The 26,441-nt window shown below is 38.0% G+C and overlaps 1 protein-coding gene across 12 annotated transcripts in view; it reads left to right on the plus strand.

Moving 5' to 3' along the window:
- ARHGAP12 (Rho GTPase activating protein 12) overlaps positions 1-21,483 on the plus strand; it is a 109,771-nt gene extending 88,288 nt beyond the window's left edge. For 10 of the 12 annotated variants that reach the window (XM_033852505.2, XM_033852504.2, XM_033852507.2 and 7 more), the window contains 10 exons: positions 1,099-1,180; positions 6,930-7,031; positions 9,267-9,365; positions 12,128-12,230; positions 13,987-14,103; positions 16,125-16,223; positions 17,540-17,617; positions 17,717-17,851; positions 18,081-18,183; positions 19,016-21,483. In XM_033852505.2, coding sequence (XP_033708396.1) covers positions 1,099-1,180; positions 6,930-7,031; positions 9,267-9,365; positions 12,128-12,230; positions 13,987-14,103; positions 16,125-16,223; positions 17,540-17,617; positions 17,717-17,851; positions 18,081-18,183; positions 19,016-19,190 — 1,093 coding nt within the window. In that variant the 3' untranslated portion in view covers positions 19,191-21,483. Of the gene's footprint in view, positions 1-1,098; positions 1,181-6,929; positions 7,032-9,266; positions 9,366-12,127; positions 12,231-13,986; positions 14,104-16,124; positions 16,224-17,539; positions 17,618-17,688; positions 17,852-18,080; positions 18,184-19,015 lie in introns of those variants that run through there. The other 2 variants (XM_073801729.1, XM_033852513.2) reach the window with 2 other exon arrangements.
- Positions 21,484-26,441: the final 4,958 nt, after the last annotated feature.

Here is a 26,441-nt window from a genome sequence, read left to right on the forward strand (position 1 = left end):
ACGCATATCAAAGGCATAAAAAGTAAAGCAGGAATAGGGATCTTAATAGCAGACAGGTTCAACTCAGGGGGAAGGCACTAAGCATCTTTAAAATGATAAAGCACTGTGGATCAGTCCACAGTGAAGATCTCATCATGAGAAATAGCCATTCACTGAGTAAGTAATGTTAATGACCATAAGGAAAACAACAGGAAATAAAAGGAAAAATAGAGATTCAGTAAGAGTAAACTTTATTTCACTTTTCAAGTTCAAGTGGACATAAAAAGTCGTAAAATAATCAAGTAGGTCTAATTGGTAGATATTAAATTCTACATTCTGAGTATGGAGAATAAACCTTCTTTTGAGTGCCTATAAAGTTTTCACAAAACTGGCCATATGTTTGGCTGTAAGGCGAGCCTTAATAAATTCCTGTGGAAGATACATTTGACGTTCGTTTTAGCCTGCCAGCAATTAAATTGCCTTATAACGTAAACACCGGTTACCTCTGGAGAGGCGGTTGAAGGAGAAAAAATGGGGCCTTTTTCTGTATACATTTCTACGTTCAGAGTTTTGATATAGTTTGTGTGTTGATTTTGTAATTTAGGAAAGAGTTTTTAAAAGCCTCATTTTAGTAGTAGTAACCTTAGTTATCAACCAGCATGTGATTTATACGATCTACTGCTTACCTGGTATAGCCTTATTAAGGGAAGGAAGATAACTAAGAGATATAAAACAATCTGTATCTACAGAGGATTAGGTAAGATGAGCATGTTTGTCGAATTTCTAATTGTGAATAAGAATTCTTGCCAAATGCAGTGTGCAGTTCATGTGACTCTAAATTAGTGTCCTTGATCACAGATGTGCTGGATTACCCCCATGTGCACATAGTTAGGTGTGTGGTTATTCTGATAACTTACATCTCTCGTTGACTTCATTAGTTTTGGGACCATAAAATGGTTGTCATTTCCATTAGAATTATATCCCCAGTAAAAACAGTTGGAATGTCAGTATGACTGTAAATTGTGGACAACATTGATAACAGCTAAGTAGGTTTTAAGTTTTTAAATTTGGGGGGAAAACTGGATACGGAGCTTTAATTGGCCGTCTTTATCATTACAGAAAGAACTGGTTGTCTTCTTGGGCCGTGTTGCAGGGTTCATCTTTACTGTTTACCAAAACTCAAGGAAGTAGCACAAGTTGGGCAAGTATTTCTTTTCTTTGGAGGCTTTCTGCATGTAAATTACGTGGGTGGTGTTGCACCTGAACTTCACGAAGTATTCCAGAGTCCTCCCAGCTACCGCTAGCTTGCAAATAAGAGTAAATGAGGTTTCCTTAGTTAAAGATGCATTTTGACTCACAAGAGAAAGAAAAGGGCCACTTAGAAAAGTCTGACTCATATTGTTAAAACCAACCAATTACATTTTATGCATTGAACTGAAAGGTGACCTTACTACTTGGGTATTAGAGAACATATATTTCTTGGTCTGTTTTCAGGATGCCAAAGCTTTCCTGTGTCTGTGACTTGGCTCTTTCAGATATTTAGTCAGAAAATAAGCAGTCATGTGACAAGCCCCACCTTGAATTGTGATCTGACCCTTGGATACTAGTCAGGTTTCCATGTCTATATATGACATCAGCCAGCTTTGAGAAGAAAAAGAAATGTCACCATTACCTGTGGGACTTTGAAGCTTTTTGTATATTTGAGTGTTTACTATCGCTACTCCTTGGTTATTTGTAATACAAATACCAAAAATTATAATTTGTGACATATCACAATAGCTAACATTTTTTGAATGCTGAAAATATATTAGGTACTGTTCTAAGTGTAGAGGATGGTATATATATTATCCTCTTAACTCTGGGAGAGTACTGTTTATCATTCCCTCTCCCCCTGTTGGAGATGAGAAAATGAAGTATAAAACAGTTCAGTGCCCCGCTCAAGGTCTTACAGCTACTAAGTGACAGATCTGGGTACCATTTTGGCTCCAGAGTCCATGCTCTGGGTATTTCCAAAAAGGTTTTAAAATGAAATTAATCTAATGTTTTTAGTCTGCTTTATATCCTGCCTTAACCAGTATTTCTTACACTTACGGAGTTGATTTAAAATTAACAGGACCTGTTGACTTTACGTTTGATAAAAGAGAAATCCATTTGTAAAATTCAAGCAAATTTTAGTCCTCTGCGTTTACAGTGCAGCCATGTAACATTGTTCTGAGCCAGGAGTGCCACAGAGCATATTAGTCCTCAAATACTCTGCTATGGCAACCCCCCAGATCTGCTGGATTGAGCATGAATGTGAACTTTCTGGAATGTTTCTTCTCTTTTGCTTCACTGATGCTTTGATTTGCTCTCTGGTCAGCCAGTACGGTGGAACTGACCTGTGATATGCTTTCCAGATTAAAAGACTGAAATTTTTGTTTGACTTGTCTTAAAGTAAATGGATAATTATTTCTCCTTTTTCCCCTGAGGTGAAGCATATGATACTTTTTTGTTTATATTAATGCATTTCTAGAAGAAGATGCAGTTATTTCTTCTTCCTACTTGTGGCTCAACTTTTATTTGACACTGAGTGAAGTGAATGAAAGAAAAGGAATGGAGAAGCAATTAGAGATTAAAATAACAAAAAAGTTCCTGAAGAAAGCTGGATAATGGTCATTTATTTGATAATTACTGACCCCTAAAGATTGAAGGTTGTGGTATATACAGATAAAGCAAGTACATAGATCATTGTGGTAAGTGAGGCATCGTTGAGGTAGGCAGATATGTATGTGATTTAAAGAAAATGAAATTAAAAAAAAATTGAAGATGTTAAGTGAATACCCTGGCACAGAACCATTAGTACAGTCTGGTTGCATTTTATGTAGGTCTCTTGGGGACCTTACATAATTCAGAACTCATGATTAAAACTAATGCCGACAGAGGGTGTGGGGTATTTCTGTTTATCAGCTAAAGTTGTGTTATAGCATTACCATGTGGTAATAGCAGAAGCGTAGCTTAAAATTCCCTGAGCTAGCCAATTTTGAAATTGGAGAATTCTTAATGGAGTTTTAACTTTAGAGATTCACTCTTTGAATTTTTGCCTTTAAATGAAATTTTATTAATATGTTGTTAATAATACAGTACATTATGGTAGTCATTTCAGGTTGGTATAATTAAATAAAATATAGTCACACGGTGTTTTATAGTCTTAAAAACTAAACAGATATGATAAAATGCTTGGCTGTACAGTCAATTCTTAATTTTTATTTTATGGCTAATTAAAAAATCTCAAACTGCCTTGCTTTTTCTTCCCATATGTAACACATATTAAGGGAACGAAAACTAATTTAAGTGGCCTAAGTAAAAGCTAGTAAGATTATTCAAATAAAAAGCATGTAAGTGTGTGTAATATATTTTGGCATATACACACTCATGAATATTAAAAATTGATGAAATATGCAAGATGCTTCTTAATTAACCCAGTAATTAGGATTGTTCAAAAAGGTTTGAAAGAATCCTAGCTTTATTTCCCTGCTCGGTCACCAGCTAGATCTTCCGTAGGTAAAATGTTACCCTGTTTATACAGTGAAATCACACCTAACCTGAGGCTAACACATAAGCCCAAAGGACAAAAATCACCTGTAGTGAAAATTTCCCTTGAGTGTCTCTCGGGAAGATGCTGTGAGAAGTCAGTCTCTCGCAGAGCCAGTTTTTTCCTTTGATGTTAGAAGAGATTGCTTTTCCTTCAGTTGGGTTCAGATGGTTTGTTCCGGGGCCATGCTGGAGAAGTATGGTTCTTTACAGATTAGTGTCACACTTGTTGCAAAAACCTATACCGAGATCCCCTGGAAGAAATAGCCAGTTCAGATCTTACAGTTTACTCCAGGGCATATACTCATCGATGGGACGCTGAGTAAATCCATCCATACATTTGAAGCTCTGTTTTTAGAAAACCATTCATGCTTCGTGTTTATTTTTGGTTTCATGGGTAGTAAAAACTGAGCAAATGAAATGTGCGTATGCCACACGCAGCTCCACCGTAAGATGATTTTACACCGATGCTGTATCATCCAGAAGCCACCGAGCCTTTCCTTCTCCTCGGGATAGGTAGACGTCACTTGTTTTCCGGAAAATATTAGTTATCTCCCAGTTGTTGTATCAGTAACTTAAATTATACTTTCTCTTTTCTTACTTCCTTCACCTCATTTGTTCAGCAGACATAAAAGCCTGCTCTGTTCTGGGCCTGGTGTTAGGCTTCGGGGTTCAGAAGTGAGTAACGTGACCCCCGTCTTCAGAGCTTACACTGTAACAGGGGGACCAGCACGTGCACAGTCACAAGACGACACGACATACACTGTGTTCACTGCAGATTTAAATACTCATATTCCTTGAGTATTTCAAAAGTCACCCCACAGATATTGGTAGTTGTTCAAATTCATTTATACGATGCTTTCAAATTTCTAAAAACAGTGGCTTCTTTGGACCAGATAATACTTTGTTGTGGGGACTGTCTTATGCATTGGGGGGTTCAGCAGGTAACAGCAGCACCCCACCTCCAACTGAAAGCGTCTCCAGACATTGCCAGATGTTCCCAAGTGGCAGAATCGCCTCTGGTTGAGCTCCACTGTCCTAGAGGACGGGGAGGGCAAGCTGGGTGGCAGGGCCTCTCCCGAGAGAGGACGCGGACAGGGACCAGAGGACAAGGCCCGCAGGCCATAGGAGGGGCTCAGGGACTCCTCTCCATTCCCCCAAGGCTTCCATTGTGAGTATACGGGAGAACAAGTTAGCTTAAAGTAAGTTGTATAAAGCATTCATCTTAAAAATAAAACATGAATTTATAGAATAAATTCAGAAGTCAGAAAATACTCTGAGATAAATTCTAGGGCCTTTGAAAAATATTTTGGAGATGCAGCTTGGCCTGTGTTACCTGCTTACGGAGTCCTGTTTTTGTCCTCTCTGGTTCCGTTATGGTTTTCTCTTGTACGTCATTTTGCCATTGTGCACTGTAATGACATCGTCATTTTCTTCCCTTTTCCCATCAAGTCATTCTGCCGGCAGGGCTCAGTCTCTGAGCTCCTGCTCTCGCTGCTTTCTTCTTGGACAAACTCTGTCAGCCGCCGGCCTGCTGTCGCATATGTAAAATCTGCTCCCGTGTCCGCTGTCACTGTATGTTTTCTTGTTGCATGTCCTTTGCCACGGTCGTTCTGTTTTCTTTGCCATGAATGCATTGGAGCGATGATTACAGTAGAGAAAAGCAGGACTAGATTTTGAGAAATAATGGATAACAAACCCGAAATTTTGCCAACCACATTGAAGCATTTTTATAGCATTCCATGTTATGTGATTGTATTGATATTTGTATTTGGTTGCTATAACTTATTTGGTTGGCTACTTATATCTTACCTTATAGCTAACTATCTACAGAACATGTCATGATGACAAGTTAAATTAAGTTGATTTCTATCATTTTGTTAAATGTGTCCATTTAAGTTTTGTGACTTTTGAGATATATCAAATTTGCTCAGAAAGTTTTCTGTGCCCATCATAGCTTTATGATTAATTACATGTCTTTTGAATGACAAAAGGTACTAAGGAAGGCAAAGGCTTTGTAGAATTGTTGAAATTTTTGTTGTGAATTTTATTATGATGCCACTAATAAAATTCCATGAAATACCCTAAATTTTGTTTTGATTCCACTAATAAATTCAATATAACATCCTAAGTTTTGTTTAGTTATAACAAGTATATTATTTAAGTCCACACTGAAAAGATGAAGTAAACGGGAACAGATGAAGTCAAACCGTTTTTTAAATGTGAAACTACGAAGTAGTCATTAATGTTATGAATAGCGGTAAGTTATCACAGGATTGGGGGGTAAGATCCATTTCCAATGACAAACATAATTTGAAAATATTTTAGCAAATGAAATTTCCTGTAACAAATCTTTATGACCTTAAAGATTACAATTCATCAGCCCTTAAAGATTTTAAAACCCCCAAACCCTACACTAACATAGGAATTCTATTTTCTATTCTCAGTTAACAGACTAAACAGAAATTTAAGTTATGATGGCAAGATACAGAGTAGGTCTATATTTAACATAAATTTTCTGATATTTTCTAATCTTTTCCTTGTCTGGTTAACAAAATATAATAGTTAAGTGCTGCTTCTTCTCAAACCACCCATGTCCACTGTTTTCCTCTTCTGTTCATGGTTCCTCATTAAATTGCTGAGGCTTTAGAGCACCTGGCTCTAGTTTTTATTTCTAACAAAGGCTGAATAGAAGAACATGGGGCTTAGGATGTTGTTTTTACAAGTTATTGTTAGTTGTTGACAACATAAATAGTTGATAAGAAAATAACCCTTGAAAGCACGAAATCAGGTTTAGAGTATTTACTAGGTGGAAAAGAACTTGTTTTTCTGCCAGATATTATTTATATGTATGTAAGAATATCGCCTTTTGAACACATCATTTTACCTAGTCATAGATATTTAGAATAAATTCCAAAATATAGAATTGTTGAGCCAAAGGATACATGTCTTTATAAATTTGTAAATATCGTATGAGCAGCTTTTCTTCTCTAGGAGTTCTGATCCATATCCTACTTGCAAATGAGGGCCTGTTACTCTGTAGCCTCACCAATGCAGTTTTTCATCGAACTTTTTTTGTTGTTTTTGCACTAATGGGTGAAAAAAGATTTTACTATGGCTTTATTTTGTATTTTTCTTATAATGATGGAGGTTGAGCCATTTTGTTTCCTTTTCTATGAACTATATATAATCATGTCTTACATTTTTCAATTTCAATTTAAAGTAGGAATTGTTATTTTATAATACGAAAAGAGAAGAGGAATTTGAGGTGACCACCTTTTTGATTTATTGTTAACAATATAAAATTGGCCGTATTCTTTTTGGATACACACATGTACATGAATATAACATAAAGGTTTTTCCTTTTTTCTAAAACGAAGTTTGGGAGTAATCAGTCCAAACCAGAGTTCACGGTGGACCTTAAGGGGGCAACGATTGAGATGGCTTCAAAGGATAAATCCAGCAAAAAGAATGTATTTGAGGTAATAAATTATTCTCTAAGTATAATCCACATTCTTAACCATAGTAGCTTCATGTTCTGTTTTGAGTTATTTCGGGAAATGGTCTTTCAGTGTGACTAGTTAAGGCAAAGTTAGTCATTAAGTTACTTTGATTCATAATTTAAGGAAAAAAGCTGGTGTAAAGATCTGGCTTCATTTGCATAAGTCACTGGATCTCCGAAGATGTATTACAAGCCTTTGTTCCACAAGTCGTGCCTTTCCCCAGCAACAATAAAAGGGTGTGGTTCCCTTTGCCTACCAAATCTAATATTAAAAAACAAATTAAAACTTTCCTATTTGTCATTAAAAGCCCTCCGCGGTAATGCACGATCCTGTATCAGTTACTTATTGCTGCCTAACAGACCATCCCCAAACTTAGTAGCCTGAGGAAAGAACCGTTTTGCTTGTTTGGCCTGTGCGGAGCTGAATGGTTCTTCTGGTCGCACCTGGGTCCAGTCACCCGGCTTCAGTCATCCAGTGGCCTGACTGGGGCTGGACCGTCTAGTTCCCCCCTCTGGGTTGGTGCCAACTGTTGGCTGGGCTCCCGGTCACCATCTCTCCTCCTCAAGGAGGTGACCCCAGGCTTCTTCACATGTCAGGGTTCCAGGGGGGGGCAGAGTGGGAGCCGCAAGGCTTCTTGGGGACCAGATGTAAGAGCCAAACAGCAGTGTGTTCTGTGGCTTAAAGCACGGCCCCCCCGCTGGTGGAGGGGCAGCAACACTGCACAGGGCTGCGTATGCAGAGGGCAGAGGGCGCTCGGACTGTCTTTGCAAAGAATCTCTCCTGTCTCAGGGCTTTCCTACTTGTCGTCTAGGCAGATTAGAACAGTTGATATTTCCCACGTGGAACCCGGGTTTTCCTGTCTTGATGGTTTTCACTCCTGATGGATCTGCCTTTAATACCAACAGTTGCTAGTCTCTCCTTGTCAAATGTTCCCTCTCTTCCAAGACCCACAAGAAACATTACCACAGCACAGATGCTGCTGCTCTGTGCTTTTAATGTAGCGCTTGTTCTCATGTACCTGGGGCTTCCCTCATCTGTAAATTATTCCCCCACTAGATTATTAAAAAAACTTTCTTTTCAAGCAAAGAGACTGCATGCTTTTCCTTACTTTTACAAAGTGAGACCCTCTAACAGAGTATCTTGGCCCACTTTCTAGAAGAAATGCAGGAAAGGAAGTCACTGTTACCTGAGGTAGCCTTGTTTCATTCCAGAATGAAGAAGGTCCCATGGTCAAATGAATTTGGGAGACAGTATATATTTTATCCCTCTGTTAGGACGCCACGGTGCGCCCCGGGGTAGCAGAACCCTGAGAAGTCTTGAAGGGTGGAGTCTTGTTTAGCTCTTTTCAATCTAGCTCTTCCCAAGCTAACATCACACAATGAGTTCTTTATTTGTTTGAGGAATGCCTTTTAAAACGTTACTTCAGGAGCTGTTTGAGGAATATATCTCAGGATGTTGTTTGGGAAACATTGCCATATGTTCCTCTAGGAAAAAAGAAAATCAGACACTTACCAAACATAAAATAGAAGGAATGATTTCTATAAATACCTCAAAATTCTTCCTCAGTCAGGTGTGAGAAACTTTGAACCCAGGAGATCATACATAAATGGGTTATTGCGTTCATGTAGAATCATATATCGTGTCCTTACTTTAGTTAGTTCATGATTTTACAATTTAGTGATGTTTCTGTCCAGAAGGCTTGTGATGTATAATTTCCTATTAAATAGTCAATATTGAAAGTCTAACTCTTGTATATTCTCTTTCTATATATATTTTTTTAACCAGAGAGAGAAATTCTCAAACTTATGTTAAAATATTATAGATTTTATTTCTTAACAAATTATGTTTCAATTCTCATTTAAAATGCACAGCGTAGGTACTTGAACTTATTTTTTAATGATAAAGTATTCTAGATTCCAGCAAGTTTTATGTTGTTTGTGTGACGGAGTTTGGGATCCTAAATTATTAGATTTTCATTGAGAATTTACTGTGAGAAAAACGTCATGTTTTATAAAATTATCCAGCTGGTATTCTTTTATACTAAAATAAAAGATAATTCCATCACTGTGGAGTACTGTAACCTTTCCACCATTAATATGATACATGGCATCCAATCTTCTGGTGGTTTTGTAGACTTTGAATTAAATGTATTTATTTACTTCATTGAAAGCACTAACCATGCTTTTTTTTTTTTTTTCCTTCTTATCTCTAAAGCTGAAAACCCGTCAAGGGACCGAACTGCTGATTCAGTCTGATAATGATGCTGTTATCAATGAGTGGTTTAAAGTTCTTAGTAGCACTATCAGTAATCAGGTATGTGTTTGACTCAGGTAAATGTTTTTTTTAACTTTAGAGCTGCTTCTCTTGTTTTGTTTTTTGGCTTTCTAACTGGTTATTATATATCTAGTTTCCAATTTATATTTAAAAAAATACTTTTAAAAAATACATATTTTGAAAGAGGTAGGAAAGACAGTGATTAGTTTAGCAATTCCCAGGGGCTGATGAGTCATTTAACATTGTCATTTATAGGATTTTGCCACCAGTAGATTTCACATAACTTTCACATGAGGCATTGGTTCAAAAAGAAAATAGCTCAGGAGGTAGGGACGGTCTAACTGTGCCTAGTATGTAGTATTTATTCATGGAGTGAATGCTTTGGAAATCATCCTATTTGGTGGAAACAGATCCTGAGCAAAATGGTGAGATGCATGAAGCGGTCGTCTTGTCATTTGTACTTTTTCTTTCCTAGTGACCTTTCTACTCAGAGTACCCTCATGTTCCTGGAAAATTTCTTCTCATGTGTATTACAACCAAAAAGAACCTCGCATTTATATTCTGAAGCTGTGTTTGTAAGAGCAGTGATAACCAACTAGAAGCTGTACTTTCTTAGACTGTACTGTTACCCCCTCACCATATGGGGACATGGTTCCTGATTAAGGATCATGTATCAGTGACAGAAGTGAAATGAAAGTGAATACTTACGGGAGTATGTAATACAGGTTTTAAACTAAATGGAGACAAACAAAGTTTGGGAATCACTGGCTTTAGTAGAGATGGAGATGTCTTTCAGAGGCTTTACAGGTGACACTTCATTATTAATAAGGTTTGTGATTGTATCAAGGTGTTCTCCTTCTGTGAGTCTCAGTTTTTCTACTTAAAAAAAATAGAGAGATTGCACTGGATTGTCTCCAAGTATCCTTTTAAGCTCCAAAATTTTATGATTCACCCAGTTCAAATCACCCAGATTTGGAATCTGAGTATTCTTTAACTCTTCCGCCTCCAACTTTTACCTCTTCTAGCAAATTATTTACCAATCTAGATGTGAATTCTTCCTTTGCAGTTTGTAATACTGTGTGATATTTCCGAACCTTGTCCCTTTCTTTCCATTTATTCCTGAAACCATGGGCAGGCCTTTAAATGTTGATATTAAGAGTAACCTCCTAAACAGTTTTCCTTATTTCATCTCATCCCCCACCAATGCACTGTTAATGCCACTACTGTATGAAACTTCCTGATGTCACTTTTATAATCCTCCCCTGCACAGAAACCTTACGTGACTCCTATTAGAATTCAGCAACCTGAGCCCAGTCTTTTCAAATGTACCTTCTCCTCTACCCAGTACGGACTTGCAGGTCTAGTCACCGTAATGTGCTCGCTACCCCTTGAAAGCAAGGGTGGCCGCGTCCATCTCACACACATGTGAGTGCCTTACGCACTGGGGTATAGCAGCGTGCAACCGGATGCTCACCTAATGCATGGAGCTTACAATCAAAGACAGAAGGTTACTGAGGACAGACAACTGAACAGTTCATATAATCAACTATAAAAACTCCGATTAAGTAGGGGCTAATCTAGTGTGGGGATCAAGGGAGGCCTTGCAGAGAAAGTGGCTTTTTAAATTAAGGCCTAAGGGTTCAGGGAATAAGCCAACTGAAAAGAGAGGAACATATAATTGACTCTAAAAATTTTAAATGTGTACTATTTACGAAGTGGCAAAAGATACTGAGGGCAAAGAGATGGGCAAGATTACAAAACTTTATTAAGAGACATTGACAGAAACTTAAATGAGAAGTATGTCCATGGATTAAAAAATTCAATTATGTAAAGATATAATATTCTTCCAAATGGCTTATAAATTTGTAGGTTTGAGATTTTTGAATCTCATTCAAAATCCCAGTAGGTTTTCTGGGGGAACTTGACAAACTTATTCTAAAATTCATATAGAAATGCAAAGGGCTAAGAATATGCAAGACACCTTTGAAGACTTGTTGTAGCATATGTCAGGCAGGACCTTATAAAGCTGTGTATCCATAATGGGATAGATATACAGACCTGTGGAACAGAATAAGGAGCCTGGAGACAGACCCACGTACCTTTGGACACTCTGTGCCAGGTAGAGCACGTGCTGGGTCAGCTGGATGTCTGAGAAGATGGAGCCTTTCCTTACACTGTGCACAAAAATAAACTCTGGGTGGAGAGAGGACCTCAGAGTAAAAGGCAGAGCAGTGCTTTTAGCTTTGAGAATTCAGTCTGCTTTTTAACTTGTAAAAGTGACCGTAGTTAGGCTGTAAATGAGTTCTAGGATTTCTTTCAATTCCTGATATCCGTAGGTCTGTGAGTAATGAGTGATGTCAATTAACTGTTGACACAAAGTGCAATTTTAAAAGATTGTTGGTGTGAAGCAGTTAAGGTACCATTGCTAGTTAGCTTTATCTGTCCTATCATCAACAATGTACCATCATCCTGTTCTATCACCACAGATTATATAGCCCAACCTTTTAACTGTGATTACTTGTCACTTGATCAAAATGAGGCAAGATAGCATCACCATCAGTACAAGAGCATTATCCTTGTGAATTATCAGTAATTTTTTCTTTATCGAAATTCAGTTAATGCCATCATTGGGGGTAGGGGGAAGAGTATTTTTAAAGATTTATCAAATAGCTAAATCATATATCGTATATACTAATTGGTTCCCTAAAATCATTTGGAAGAGTCGACTACTGATCATTCTGAGAATTACATCTAAAGTAATAGCAAAAGTAATACGTGTTTGGAAAATCTCTAACCAACAGACAGTAGAACCCGATGAAGCGATTGAGGAGGACGTACCAGATTCACCAGGAATAGAAAAGCACGATAAAGAAAAGGACCATAAGGATCTGAAGAAATCGCGTTGTAAGTTTTCTTTCCCGGTGTTGCTAGTGGTTTGAGTGAGCTTATTCTCTTAGCAAAGGTTTAGAGTAAATATATGAAAGCTGAGTGGACTCTCCAGTGTTGCAAGACTTCTAAGATTCAGGAGTTGCGGTCTCAGTGGTTCAGTGTTCTCTCTCCTCGTTAACTCATAATCTTTTTTTTTTTTTTTTTTTTTTTTTTGCGGTACTCGGGCCTCTCACTGTTGTGGCCTCTCCCGTTGCGGAGCACAGGCTCCGGACGCGCAGGCTCAGCGGCCAGGGCTCACGGGCCCAGCCGCTCCGTGGCATGTGGGATCTTCCCGGACCAGGGCACGAACCCGCGTCCCCTGCATCGGCAGGCGGACTCCCAACCACTGCGCCACCAGGGAAGCCCAACTCATCATCACTTTTCAGCCTAATCGTATGCACCCCGATGGAATCACATTAAGATGTTATGATACCCTTCCAAGAGAAAAAAATGCGCACAACAGAATGCGCTTGTGTTGAGGCCTCTAGGAAGCTGAACTTTATTGATTGGAAAATATATAATTACTGTTTAAGATTCTAGATAGACCCTTAGACATTAAGAAGTCAGAAGTCACGGGATATGTACCATAGTTCCCTATTGGATGCCAGGCAGCCGCCTCTAGACTGGGCTATGTCTGTGCATTTAATCTCCAGACCACATATTATGTTACAGGACCAGAGAAACGCCAGCAGTTGTAAGGATTGCATTTTCTTTTCTTTCCTTATTTTTGGCCACTCCATGCCGCATGAGGCATCTTAGATGGAACCCGTGCCCCCTGCAGTGGAAGCACGGGAGTCCTAACCACGGGACTGCCAGGGAAGTCCCAAGGATTGCATTTTCTAACACAGGCCTCTTGTGAATTATGTGCTTTAAATAGGCCATTACCCGTGACTTGAACCTGCTTAAATCTATTTTAACAAATCCACATTTAACTGAGAAATTTTTGGTCTTCACATTAACTGAATGGTTAGAAAATCAGTTCTCCTTTTTTTCTCCCACATTCTTATGAAGTTTAGGCCTAGTACTGACACTGTCTCTGTATAATAGTGTAAACCATGAAACTTCTATTGTTTTAATTCTTTACTAATATATTGTTTGTGCTCTCAACTTTCTTCAAATATGGTTATTTCCAAGAAATTTACTTTCTGAATTTTTATTATTGTAACCCAAAGATAAATGAGGTCTGCAGGCAATGTGGAAATCCAGGTGGTCCCATCCTTAGCTCGGAGTAGAGATAGTTATGATGAGTCTTAGCTTGAAGTACAAATAGTTGTGATGGATGTTTATACATATGTATCCCCTGACTCCTGGTTCAGTGAGTATGGGGAAGGGTAGGGATTTTGTTTATGTTTTATGGGTTGGTTACTTTATTTTCTGCTGGTCATTTTACCGTCTAAACCTGATGGAGCGTCCAAGACTATATCATTTGTGAAATAATGAATATAAATTAGAATGACTTACAAATGTCTTGGCACATATACTAAAGAAGGCACAGTTTGCAGTCAGTGTTTAGTGATAAAAATGAAATGTTTCATTTGGTTTGTCACTTTGAAATTGTGTCAGTTTTTGATTCTTCATGTGTTACTCTTAAACCGTATTAAAGTTAGAAAAACTGAATTTATATACTGTGATTTTTTATATATGAGATTAATATGTTTTGAGTACTAGGTGGGAAAATTTTCATCAAAAAAGCCTTTATTTTATAAAATGCTTAATATCTATCTGTCTTAAGCCACGAAAGTATCTAGCATAGATTCTTCAGAACAGAAAAAAACCAAGAAAAACTTAAAGAAATTTCTTACGCGACGCCCCACTTTGCAAGCTGTTCGTGAAAAAGGTTATATTAAAGGTAGGTAGAAGTGATGTTTGTAATAATGAACTTTGGCCTAAATCGGAAATAAGACATTTTACATTAAAAGCTGAAAATTTTCCAAACAGTAAAAATGTCTCATTCTTTATTCATAAAGTTATCAGGTTCAGTGATTAAAATACATTTGAGTAATTAAAATTGATTTTTTAATGCGCATGAAGAGTTTATTTTAACTAAAGCATCAAAGAGACATAAATACCAAATTAGCTTTTTAGAAACCCTGTACCAGAGGAGCTACCTGGATGTGATGGGGTGGCGTGGCAGATTTTCAGAATGACAGATTTTTAGTTTTGAGATGCACAGATCAGAAGAAATTTCAAGTAATCACTAGCTGTAGAAAGAAAAGATAATGTACAATTTTATTCTTGATTGTTTGCCTCCAGTTCTCATTTAAGGTAATTTTAAAATTAGGATAAAGTGGTTTTTTCTAACTAATTTTTACATTTTATTTTCATGTATAAGAACCATAATGTACTAACAATATTTTCTTAATAGGAAAGTATTCTTTAAAATCACATATACTTGTATATATATATCTTTAGTTTTTACAAGCATGTTTAATTCCAAAGATAAAATTTTCTAACACATGACTCAAAACAGAGACCTTTGTTCATAATAAAACTATAGGAAAAGGTAACATAATTTATACCGTATATATTAGAGCTGTCTTTGATTATGAAGTTTCTAACAAAGACCATTGCAGAAACATCTGTTATGCAAAGCATCTAGATTAAAATACACAAATGAGTTTCATTAAAAAGCTATTTAAAACTTCCAGGAAGAGTTCAGCTAATTAAGTGATTCAGATTAGCAGCCTTAAAGAGTTAAGGGTAAGCAGGCACCCCCAGATAATGCACGTGAAGTTAGCATGTTGAGCTTAGAACCTTCAAAAAAGCCTCACAAATAAATGGATAGAAACTGCTGCTCATTCTTCGTCAGACCTTTTCAATGAGAAATGCAAACTTGCCACTTTCTGGTGTTGTTCATCCACTTCAAATACTGTATTTTATTTGTTTTCCTGAATATTTAGCACTAATGTGGAATTTCAAAACTGTTGGGTTGAAAGATTACTAGAACGGACTTTGATATATTTTGTGAAATCAGACGTTGGCACACGATGGGCATGTGGTTTTTTTTTTTGTTTTTTTGAATTTTATTTTGTTTTTTTATACAGCAGGTTTTTATTAGTTATCCATTTTATACATATTCGTGTATATGTGTCAGTCCCAATCTGATGGGCATGTTTTTTTTTTTTTTTTTTTTTTTTTTTTTTGTGGTACGCGGACCTCTCACTGCTGTGGCCTCTCACGTTGCGGAGCACAGGCTCCGGACGCGCAGGCTCAGCGGCCATGGCTCACGGGCCCAGCCGCTCCGCGGCATGTGGGATCTTCCCGGACCGGGGCACGAACCCGTGTCCCCTGCATCGGCAGGCAGACTCCCAACCACTGCGCCACCAGGGAAGCCCAGATGGGCATGTTTTAATAGTTTAAAAATACTTGAGTATTTGCTAAGTGGTGGACTTGAGCCTCAGTGCTGGGAATAACTATTGGCATTCAAGAATGAGAGGGTCCCTGCCCGCATGAAACTTCTATAAAGATGAGAGACAGACAAGGTAATTTAGAATAATGGTGACTTACCTGAAGAATCTGACATAGTGATAAAACAGCGAGTGACTGGAATTGGGCTGCCTTAGGATGGTCAGAGGGTTCTTAAAAGGAGGTGGCATTTTAGCTGAGACCAGGAGTGGTGAGAAGGAGCTCCGTTTGGGGGAAGGTTGATCTCCGCACAGGAGGGGAAGGTAAGAAGGGAGCCAGGCAGGAATGAAGGAGGGTGTTCTTGGAGCTTGGAGTCGGAAGAGGTAGGCGAGTACGGATCAGACAGGCGTGCGTTGTGGTGAAAGTGTCTGCATGCAGGGGTATCTTCTGTTGCACTGTGAATCATTTAGCCATTTTGTGAACTAAAGTTTAGCAAGGTGACTCATTTCTTGAAATCTCTTTCAGATCAGGTATTTGGAGCCAATCTTGCTAATCTGTGTCAGAGAGAGAATGGCACCGTGCCAAAATTTGTGAAATTGTGCATTGAACATGTTGAGCAATATGGTAAGAAAATGAATTTTTTTTAAAGTTAAGCACACCACCCATTGTTTTGCCATCAAAATCTCTAGGATTTTTATGATTTTGAGTGTTGCAACCAAAAGTTCTTTATAGTCATAAGTTGTCAAGAAAAGCATCTTTTTTGCAAAAAACTATTTTTTTTTCCATTGTTTCAAATTAAGGCCTTTGCAGTCATCTATTGCATGTTCAGTACTTAGGGTTGATTCAGCGTATGGTATTCCTTGAAGCCATTGGGAGTTGTTGGCATTTGCTTAAAATGGACGTGGTGATTGTGAAACTGTGTTTATTAAGAAATGATCCAGCAGTGTAAGAGACAGGAGGAGATAGTGTTTACTTACTAAGGGGAAGTTTCTTCTGTTTATAATAAAAATGAGATGACATTCCCAAACTGCTAAATCAACTAAAGTGTGCAAATAGACAAATCCTCTTTATGTCATTTCCTGTACTTCTGAAGACTTAAACTAATTTCTGTTTTGGTTAATTTTAACATGTTTATAATATTTATACTGGCTTTTAAAATAACAGTATCTTGACTGCAGTCCCATTAACTTATATCAGTATATCATCAAAAATATCTTGTGTAATTAAAATATTTGCATAAGATGTAATTTCTGCTAGTCACAGAGATTTCTGCTAGCCTGACAGTAGAGACGCCATGCTCCTTGGCTTTACTGGAACGTAAATGAGTAGCACATTAGATAGTGTTAAGTGTGTGCATCATCATCATTTAATGAATATATGAATTTTGGGGCTTCGTTGTGTGAATTTCAAATGATTCTGTTTCATATGTAAAAGAAATTAATAACTGCATCAAATTATCAGTTGTTATAGAACCATTATTTTAGTTGCTGGCTTGTATTAAGTTTATTTATTACAAGCACTTAAAATGACAAGCACTTTGATTCAGAGAGCACCTTAATATGTACGTTTACACTCTCAAATGACGTGCCGAGAAACGGGTGGGCTGATTTTATCTACTGGCTTCCTTTACTTTTTGAATTATCTTCAGGTGTTTGCCGAAGTTTATCTTAAATTGCTAGTATTTCAAGTTTGAGATGATTTCCTTGAGATGGTGATCCACGGTCTACATGATAAAGTAGATTTGTTGCTGTTTACCAGACGATGCAGAGCGAATCCCCACCCCCCTCTCACTGCCAAGCATCTATAAAAAGCCATTTAGAGGAAAAGAGTAATTTTATTTTAGGCTAATGTTAATAAATAAGAATTCTAAAACATGAAAGCATCTTTAGAAGAAGCCAACAAGAACTTTAAACATAAAATTATTGTTATTTGTCTCTTAGGGTTGGATGTGGATGGGATTTATAGAGTTAGTGGCAACCTTGCAGTGATCCAGAAGCTGAGGTTTACAGTCAATCATGGTAAGATCATGTATTGTTATATACAGAATAACTAACTCACGACTGTTAGAATTGGTTTAAAATAATTTCAGAAACTTTCCCGTTCCTACTGTTTTCCAGATGAGAAATTGGACTTGAAGGATAGTAAATGGGAAGATATTCATGTCATCACTGGAGCACTGAAAATGTTTTTTCGAGAATTACCAGAACCTCTCTTTACATTTAATCATTTTAATGATTTTGTTAATGCAATTAGTAAGTATGTAATTAACTCCACTCAGTTTTTTCCCTAGATGGTGAAAACCCTCTGTAGCTGCTACAACACTGCTTGGTATTTTAAACAAGTTTTTTCAAAGGATTGTTTTACTCCAGAAATTTTAAGTGTAACCACCAGGTGTCACTGTGTATTACCAAATACCAGGTTCCAAAATAATGTCACTGCTTTCAGTTTCATGCAAAATCTCCAGTCATTGTCTTTTTTCAGAACAAGAACCAAGACAGCGTGTCTCTGCTGTGAAGGATCTAATCAAACAGTTGCCAAAGCCTAATCAGGACACAATGCAGACTCTGTTTAGACATCTCAAAAGGTAAGAGTCTCACCACAAAAGAGAAGGAATAATTAGGGGGAAAAAGAAGGTCGGAGAAGTGCACGGGTATGAGATGTGGTGTAGGACCCCGGGGGCCAGGGCCACGCAGACCTAGGTTCAGAGCCCCGCTGTGCTGCTCGCCTGTTTGTAACATGAGAAAGATGACTTCTCTGAGCCCCAGTTCCTCGTAGGTAAAACGGTTCGGTATAAAGAATACACTGAAGTAGATTTCATATGTGAAGCATTTATATAATGCCTAGCACGTAGTAAGTGTTCAGAAATTGTGGCTAAAAGTTAATTATGATGAAGATGAGATTGGTTAAGTGAGGAATATTCAGTTACCTTGAAGTCAAGGTAATTAGGTCTGAGTTACTACATAGTCACTCTGAAACTTCTGATAGAAAGAACACGAGATTACTAAAGTAAGTGATCACAGTATGAGAGATTTTTTTAAAAAATAGCATAAAATGAGTAAAATTCAAAGTTTAATCTCTGTGCCCTAATGATATTTTCCCCGTCACCCTAGCAGAGGAATCATTGTTACCTGAATTGTAATAGGTATTCAAGTCTATGTCTTATTTTTAAAACTAAGCTGAAATATCACACATTTAAAGTTTGTGAGAATATGTATACCTTTCAGCTGTGTTTATGCAAAAGGAAGATTTACGTGCTATTCAGACTGAATTCTATTTGGTTAAATAGTTTATATGTACCTTAGGAAAATGAGCATTATTTCTCTTTTCTAAATGCAAGCTGTTTATAATATTTTTTGAAGAATTTCCCCTATTTAAAAATTTTCTCCTTTAACTAAAATTTTTGTTTTTCCTCTTAGAGTGATAGAAAACGGAGAGAAAAACAGAATGACGTATCAGAGTATAGCAATTGTGTTCGGTCCTACTCTGTTAAAGCCAGAGAAGGAGACTGGCAACATAGCAGTTCATACCGTCTACCAGAATCAGATTGTAGAGTTAATTCTTCTCGAGGTAAATTCCATCTTCGGACGTTGACTCTTACTGAAGAGAACCTGTGGAATAGAAGCCGGATTTCATCAGATTCCAAGTCCTTACACCTGATGTATTTTATGTTTGGACCAAGCAGTGACTCTTTGATTTTGCACTTTTCTGAGGGACCGGAAGGGAATGGGAGAGTCCAGATGTGTGATAGGCCCTCATATTTGCTGCTCTGTTGCAAGTTGATAGAACTGTGTGTACGTTTGAATTAATTTTATCCTGAATGTTTGCATTTCATACTCTGAATTCCAGTAAAAACCAAAACTTGCGATTCTAACCAGTCATATACACTGGATAATTTGGTAAGAATACTACATTTTTTCTCCTCAAACTGGATGACGTAGAATTTCTTCTCATGATTCAATAGGTTCATCACTCGATAGAACAATACTTACTATCACCTATTTTGAAAACGCTCCTGGGCATTTTAAACGAAATGAAGTATATCTGTTTTGAAACCTGTGTTGTTTTTTTTCGGGGTTTCTGCATGCAGTGGCAGTCTGATTGCTAGGACCCATTATAACCCAGATGCGATCCCTCGATGAAGGCTTGCTGTCTTCACGGAGTAGCACAGCAGCATACTAACAGTACTTAAAACACTGTGATATACTGGAGTTTAATTTAGCATAAGCCAGTTCAGGGTATTTTGGGGCTGTCTGTGCTACACTGACTTGTAGCTAACAATCCTAATCTACCTAGTGCCATACTGAGTTCTTGGTATGATCCTGTGGAAACCAATGTTGTTTGATGTAAATACAGGCTAAAGACTCACTGTCCTTTAGCTTATGTATATAATTGTGTTATATAGTCTCAGAGTACATTCTAACCTCTCATTTCTAATCACGATATTGGTAATTCTCCGTGAATATTAGGGTTCCTCCAGAAATAGGCCGTTATTTGAGAAAGTTAACTGTGTGCACTTTTAGATTTTAATTACATTTACAGGCAAATCACTGTAATGCAAATGGTACTGGAACAATGCTGAATAGACTTGCTAAATGGTAAATGCACTACAAGAGGAACCTTTTAGATTATTTAATATGTACAGAATACATTAGAAAAAATTTATTACAGAATTCTAACTGCAGTACGAATAGTGGAAACCCATATGTAAATTAGAGGGAAGTCAGATCGAAAATGACATTGCTAAATTTGAGAATTTCTTTTTGCATTACTATTGTAGATTGGTTTGTATAATAAAACAGGGTTTGGAAGGTTTTGTTACAGAGAGCATGGTCTGCTGAAGATTTTTTAAAATGTATTTTTCTAGATTAACTGCTGTATATGAAATGTCTAATCCGAATAAAGAAAACTATAAGAGGTTTAGAGGTTTTTCCATTGGAAATGTGCATTTTGGTTTATAATTTTGTTTTGTTTTTGCATTTACTGGCACACTCTTACAATACCTCATTTTTAAAAAATCAACTGAATCCAGTACTTCCTGTGGCAAATGTTTTCCTCGTTTCACACCTTTTGTGCTCCCTGCCATGCCAGTGCCTCTGCCACCCACCCCTCCCACCCGCTTCCATCCCCTCCCACCCCCTCCCACCCCCTCCCACCCCCTCCCACCCCTTCCATCCCCTCCCACCCCCTCCCACCCCTTCCATCCCCTCCCACTCCCTCCCATCCCTCCACTCTTTATTTCTTCATCAGTATTTGAAAGTGAATGATTTGTAACCAAGATTCTTTTTCTTAGGGTTGCATCTATAATTTACAGATTACTTTTCTTGGGGACAAATATTTTTTGTATGACCTGCGTAAAAACCTCTCACCTGAGTTTTGTGGTGAAAATGTTGTTTGTTGTTGTGATCTTGTTAAATTGATAACAAACCAAGCTACTTGACAGCAATGGGAAAGTATTGTTTTTTGGGTAGGGAGGAAAAGCTCCCAAATGAGAATGTTTATATTTGCCTAAAGATGTCCTTAACAATATATAGTATGCTTTAGGCCTGGCCTATATAGTGATTGTAATGCCAGGAAAACAATTAGACTCAAATCAGTGATGTTCTTTCTCTTGGTAGTTATGACATATCAAAGATTAAAATTGTCCTGTGTTTCTTGTTTCCAAGTACACCTGTGTGTATGTGAAGTCTTGAATGTTTTAATAGTCCACAGCTAATCAGCTTATTGTAATATTGTATGTATAATGAGATCAATGTCTTGTGTTTTCATCCTTTGTGAATTAAAAATTCTCACTTGTTTTCTTGTCATAACAAAACCAGTAATATTTTTCTGTCTTGACAGCTTGATTTTTAGTAGAAAATATATTAAAGGCTGAAATAAATTGTCAGTGGAATTTCATTTACTAATAGGCGTTCCTTCAGAATGTCATTAAAAAAAGTAGTTGGAAATTGAAAGGAAAAAGTATATTCAAGTATGTTGTTATAATCCAATAGAAGGAAAATACTTATTTAAATGTTACAGCAGTAAGAAATTTTACCTTTTACTCTAGAAAAATTATGAAATATTTCTTGGAAGACGATGTTACCTTTTAGATAGAGGCAAATGTATAGATTTTTGTTTTTCTTATGTGAAAGGTACAGATGGAATAATTCAGCCAAACTTTGGGCCTAGGCAGTTGGTTATATACACGTATGCACATATACGTGTATGTAAATGTGTGTGTGTATGTGTCATTGCTTACATACAAATGAAAACTCATCAATAATAATCATGGCAGATACCTGGAGACCTTTGTACTATTTTAGTTTTAGCCTATGGTTCTTTGTAAGCCTGTAATAATAGATGTTAAGATAGCAGTGAGAGGAAATTTTTCCTAGTTCGTGGGAGAGGCTTCTAATTAAATGTTTAAAGTAAACATGCAGTTTCCCATGACACTGATTTCTCCAACATCTTTAAGCATTTAAAAAAATATACAGAGGAACCTACAACATGTCATTTTAGTAAAGAATAAGAATAGTCAAATGGGTGTCATCCTCTCACTGATCTTTAAAAGTCAACTGTTCAAATACTGCATCTATATAGAGTTGAAAATGGTAGAATAGAAGATTTTATTGAGTTTACTGGTCTCTGAACTCCAGCCATTAGCTCTAACGATTCTCTTTTATAGAAAGCACGCCTCTAGTTTGAGACAGAGGTGTCTTAATTAGCGAGTTCAGCCTGTATGTTACAGTCCTGGAGGTGGGGCATCATTTCTGTTTTTTTTTTTTTTTAAACAGTATTCCTGTATAACTAATACAGTCGTGTTGAATGCAACTTTAGTTTGAAACCAAAAGGAAAAAAAAAAAAGGCAAAGGGGCTGCAAAACCGCATCAGCAGCCCTACAATGATAGTGATTAGACTCTGCTGGAAATTCACAAGCCGTGAACCCAGGCCAGGAGAGTCAGACTTAGCCTTCTAGAAAAGGGGGAGGCTCAGAATGCTAATGAAACGTTCCCTAACTGCTGAAGGCCGGGAGTTCTCCTGAAGAATCTCAATTAGCCTTCTCAAGTGAAGTTTTGTGGGGCAGTGCTGGCCGTAAATGTGTTCAGCTGCTTTGAGCTTCTACAAATTAGCCTTATGTGAATATGGCACTCAAATGAACTCTTTCATTTCCCTCATTGCTTCCCTTCTCCCACAGGAAAGAAAAAAGCACTTCCATGGTCCTCATAAACAGAGCACTTCCAGGACAAGGTAACTGTTTAACAAATCACTACAATACGAATTTAAAGAAGTTTGGTTTCTTACTTTTTCTCATCAGCCTGCCCCTCCCTCTGTTTCACTTACTCTCTCCACGTTTTCAGAAGAGCAGTCTTCGGTAAAGATTTTAACCGACAGCCAGATCTTCCAGGTAGTTCTAATCCTTGTGGCTCGCACTGCAGGTAGCACTGAAACTTGTAAATTGTCGTGAACCTTGTGACGTTCATGGAACCTGCTGATACCAGAGTGACAACGTCGTGGAAGCTCTTATCAACAGAGCCCTTGCGGAGGTAGAAGTCAAAACAGCCGTCCGGTCAGGGTCATGACTAGCGCAGGTTCCGCATGGCTTTCAGGGCCGCCTCCTGGGCATTTTGAGAGATTTATATATGTAGTCAAGAGAAATGGGTATCTTAACAGTCAGGTAAAACGGAGTCTCACTGATTGATAAAGCAGGCCAGAACCATAGGGACTCTCACACTCACAGTCTTACGTTATGGAGGCCCAGAGTGCATGTGAGTGCCTACAGCCTGATGGCTGGTTAGCGGCTCAGAAGCCTGAGGGATGTTGGTTAGTTATGTTATTTCAGTTTAAAGTTTGTGACAGGCACTTCCCCGGCGGTCCAGTGGTTAAGACTCCACGCTTCTACTACGGGGGACTCGGGTTCAATCCCTGATCCTTGCTTGGGAAACTAAGATCCCGCCTGCTACACAGCGTGGCCAAAAAAAAAAAGTCTGTGATGAATTTAAGGAAAGATATTGTGGCATGTTCACATAATATCATTTGAGGAGGAAGCATGTAGCTTGTCTGCCTACTGTGGACATCTGTGTTCAAGCTAAATTTTTATTGATGGGGCATGCTGAAACTTCTGTTTTCTTCCTTTTATATGTTGTGTACATCTCTTATGAATCTGGAGGTGGCCTGTCTCAGCAGTTGCTGTTTGCCTTGGACAGTCAGATGTGTGGCTACTCACACAGGCCGTATTGGGGCTTGCTGAGGTCCTTGTGTCCACAGTGGACTTAAAGAGGAATCAAAGACTTAAAGAGGAGAGGAATCAAAGAGGAATCAAAGGCCTCCACAGAAGCCAGCACAGCTGCATTATAAAGGGGGACAGTAGCTAAAGATACCAATATCTTTAGTTCTGACTATGAGGTTCCCTGAATTCAACGCCTTACGTTGGGAACCAGATCAGATGTGGTGTTTCTGACACCTGGCTGCAGCTTATAACGGCCCTGTTTCCTGGCCTGTTACATTAGCCAGATTGATTGCCTGAGCACTGCCAGTACCAACAGCTCAGCCTTCTTACCCATCTTACCACACTCGGAAGCGGCTGGAGCGTATTCAGTTGGCATCAGTGGTTCCACAAAGCCAGCATCATACAATATGAAATTGCTGTTTTAAATAACAGGTAGTACTGAAACATCCCCCACTGAAGAGAGTTTAATATAAACAACCTGCTAGGATCCCATTTATTCATTCAACAAATTCAGTGACGTTGTATTAAGTGTTTACGCATGGTGTTAACCTCTGGGGATATAACGGTAAGCAAAACAGAAGCACAGAGTCTTAACCACTGGACCACCAGGGAAGTCCCATTTTCTGGTTTTGAGATTGGTATTATGACAGCTGGTATATATTTAGTTCTGACATAAACCCTTATTGAGTGGGTGAATTGAAATGGTCAATCTCAGTAGTTTTATTATAAATGTGCCTTCCCAGTCAGCTACTAGTGGCCAGGCCAGGTTGCTGAGATTGAACTAAGATTTATTGCTACGTGATTGGGTATGAGTTGAGAATGACATAATTCTTGAGTACTTGTGGAGTTGAAGTTAGGCAAGTTTGTCAAATAAATACAGGAGATGTCAAAGGCTTTGATGAAGCATCATTTCAATGGATGAGGCCTGGTTTTAAACAGCAGATGGATCATCGTGGCATGAAGCAATAAAATGTGAAGTGGGACATTCTCAACTGAAGTGTCAGGAAAAGCATGGATTTAACCACATTGTCAGTGGTCACACAAGTAATCCACATCATACCTCCTGTATGAAAATTAATATATGGAAAGGATCCCTGGGAGGTAGTGGTGATGGCATAGTTCTTCAATTCCCATGTTAGAACAACAGCATGATGACATTGACAGCAAAGCTAGGTAACAAGATACCCTCACAACTCCCAAAATACGAGCAGCTGGGGATAAAGCACCACCAGCTCCAAGATGTGGAAGCGTACAGTATTTGAAAGAGGCAGTAGGGTAGCATCTGATAAACCCGAGGGCAGGAGAACCACAGTATAACCACCAGGACTGCAGGGGCTGAGTCACTGTCACCCCAGGAATTCTCAAAACCAACTTGCCAGAGATCCCTTCCAGGACAAGGCCTCACACTGAAGAAAAGTTGCTGGGAGTAGAATCAAAATTGGGTGGGATAGGGACAGTAGATAAAGGAGGTTGTCTAGTTCAAGGTGGGCAGGGGAAGTAGAGCCAGGAAGTCCCAGGAATCAAGCTGCCATACTTTTTAACACAATGCAGAAACAACACAAGAATGAATCTGTGAAGTTAACAAAGCTTTCCTGACTCCTTAGTCCATAAGTTCAGGAAAATTAATTGTACATGAAAATGAGCAAAATAATAACATCAAGGCCAAATCCCATAGGAAGTTATAAGGAAAAAAAATAAGCAGAATAACACCCCTATGGAAAATGGGAGCATTCCAGAAACATGTGCCCATAAAAGAAAACATTTTTTTTATTGCAAAATGAGCTTTTTAAGAAATAGTATAAGACATGAAAGAACAACATCAAATCAGAATTATAAGATGGCAGAACTCAGGAAAGAATTAGAAATAAAACTTTAGGATCATAAATAGCAACATAAGAGCAGATAAATAAAACATAATGCCTTAAAAGAAATAGAAGGTGTAAAAATTTTTTTAATAAAAAAGACTTAAAGATTTTTAAAAGATTAAAAAGTGACATTGGAAATAGGTAAAGAAGGTCAAACATAGTACCAATAGGAGTTCATAAGAAAACCAAGGCAAGAAAAAGACATTAAAAATATTTTAGGGCTTCCCTGGTGGCGCAGTGGTTGAGAGTCCGCCTGCCGATGCAGGGGACACGGGTTCGTGCCCCGGTCTGGGAGGATCCCACATGCCGCAGAGTGGCTGGGCCCGTGAGCCATGGCCCCTGAGCCTGCGCGTCAGGAGCCTGTACTCCGCAACGGGAGAGGCCACAGCAGTGAGAGGCCCACGTACTGCAAAAAAAAAAAAAAAAAAAAAAAAAAAAAAATATATATATATATATATATATATTAGAAGCACTTCCCTGAAATTAGAAATTATGTATTGAAAGAGCACACCAGATAACTAATATTGACCGAAAATAACCATCAATAAGACGTACTCTAGTGAAATTACTGGACTGTAAAGAGGAAATTACTAGATTATTAGAATTTTCAGCTGTACTATTTTATACCAGATGCAGGTGGAGCAATGTGTTTAAGATTCTCAAGAAAGTCAAGGATTTCCTATCTAACAAAACGACTTTGAAATATAAAAGGCACAAATTGTTATCAGCATCATTTAAGAATTCAAGAAAGCCTCTTCTCATGATCCCATC

The sequence above is a fragment of the Tursiops truncatus genome, chromosome 2, assembly GCF_011762595.2.
Source record: "Tursiops truncatus isolate mTurTru1 chromosome 2, mTurTru1.mat.Y, whole genome shotgun sequence".
In the NCBI taxonomy this organism is placed as follows: domain Eukaryota; kingdom Metazoa; phylum Chordata; class Mammalia; order Artiodactyla; family Delphinidae; genus Tursiops; species Tursiops truncatus.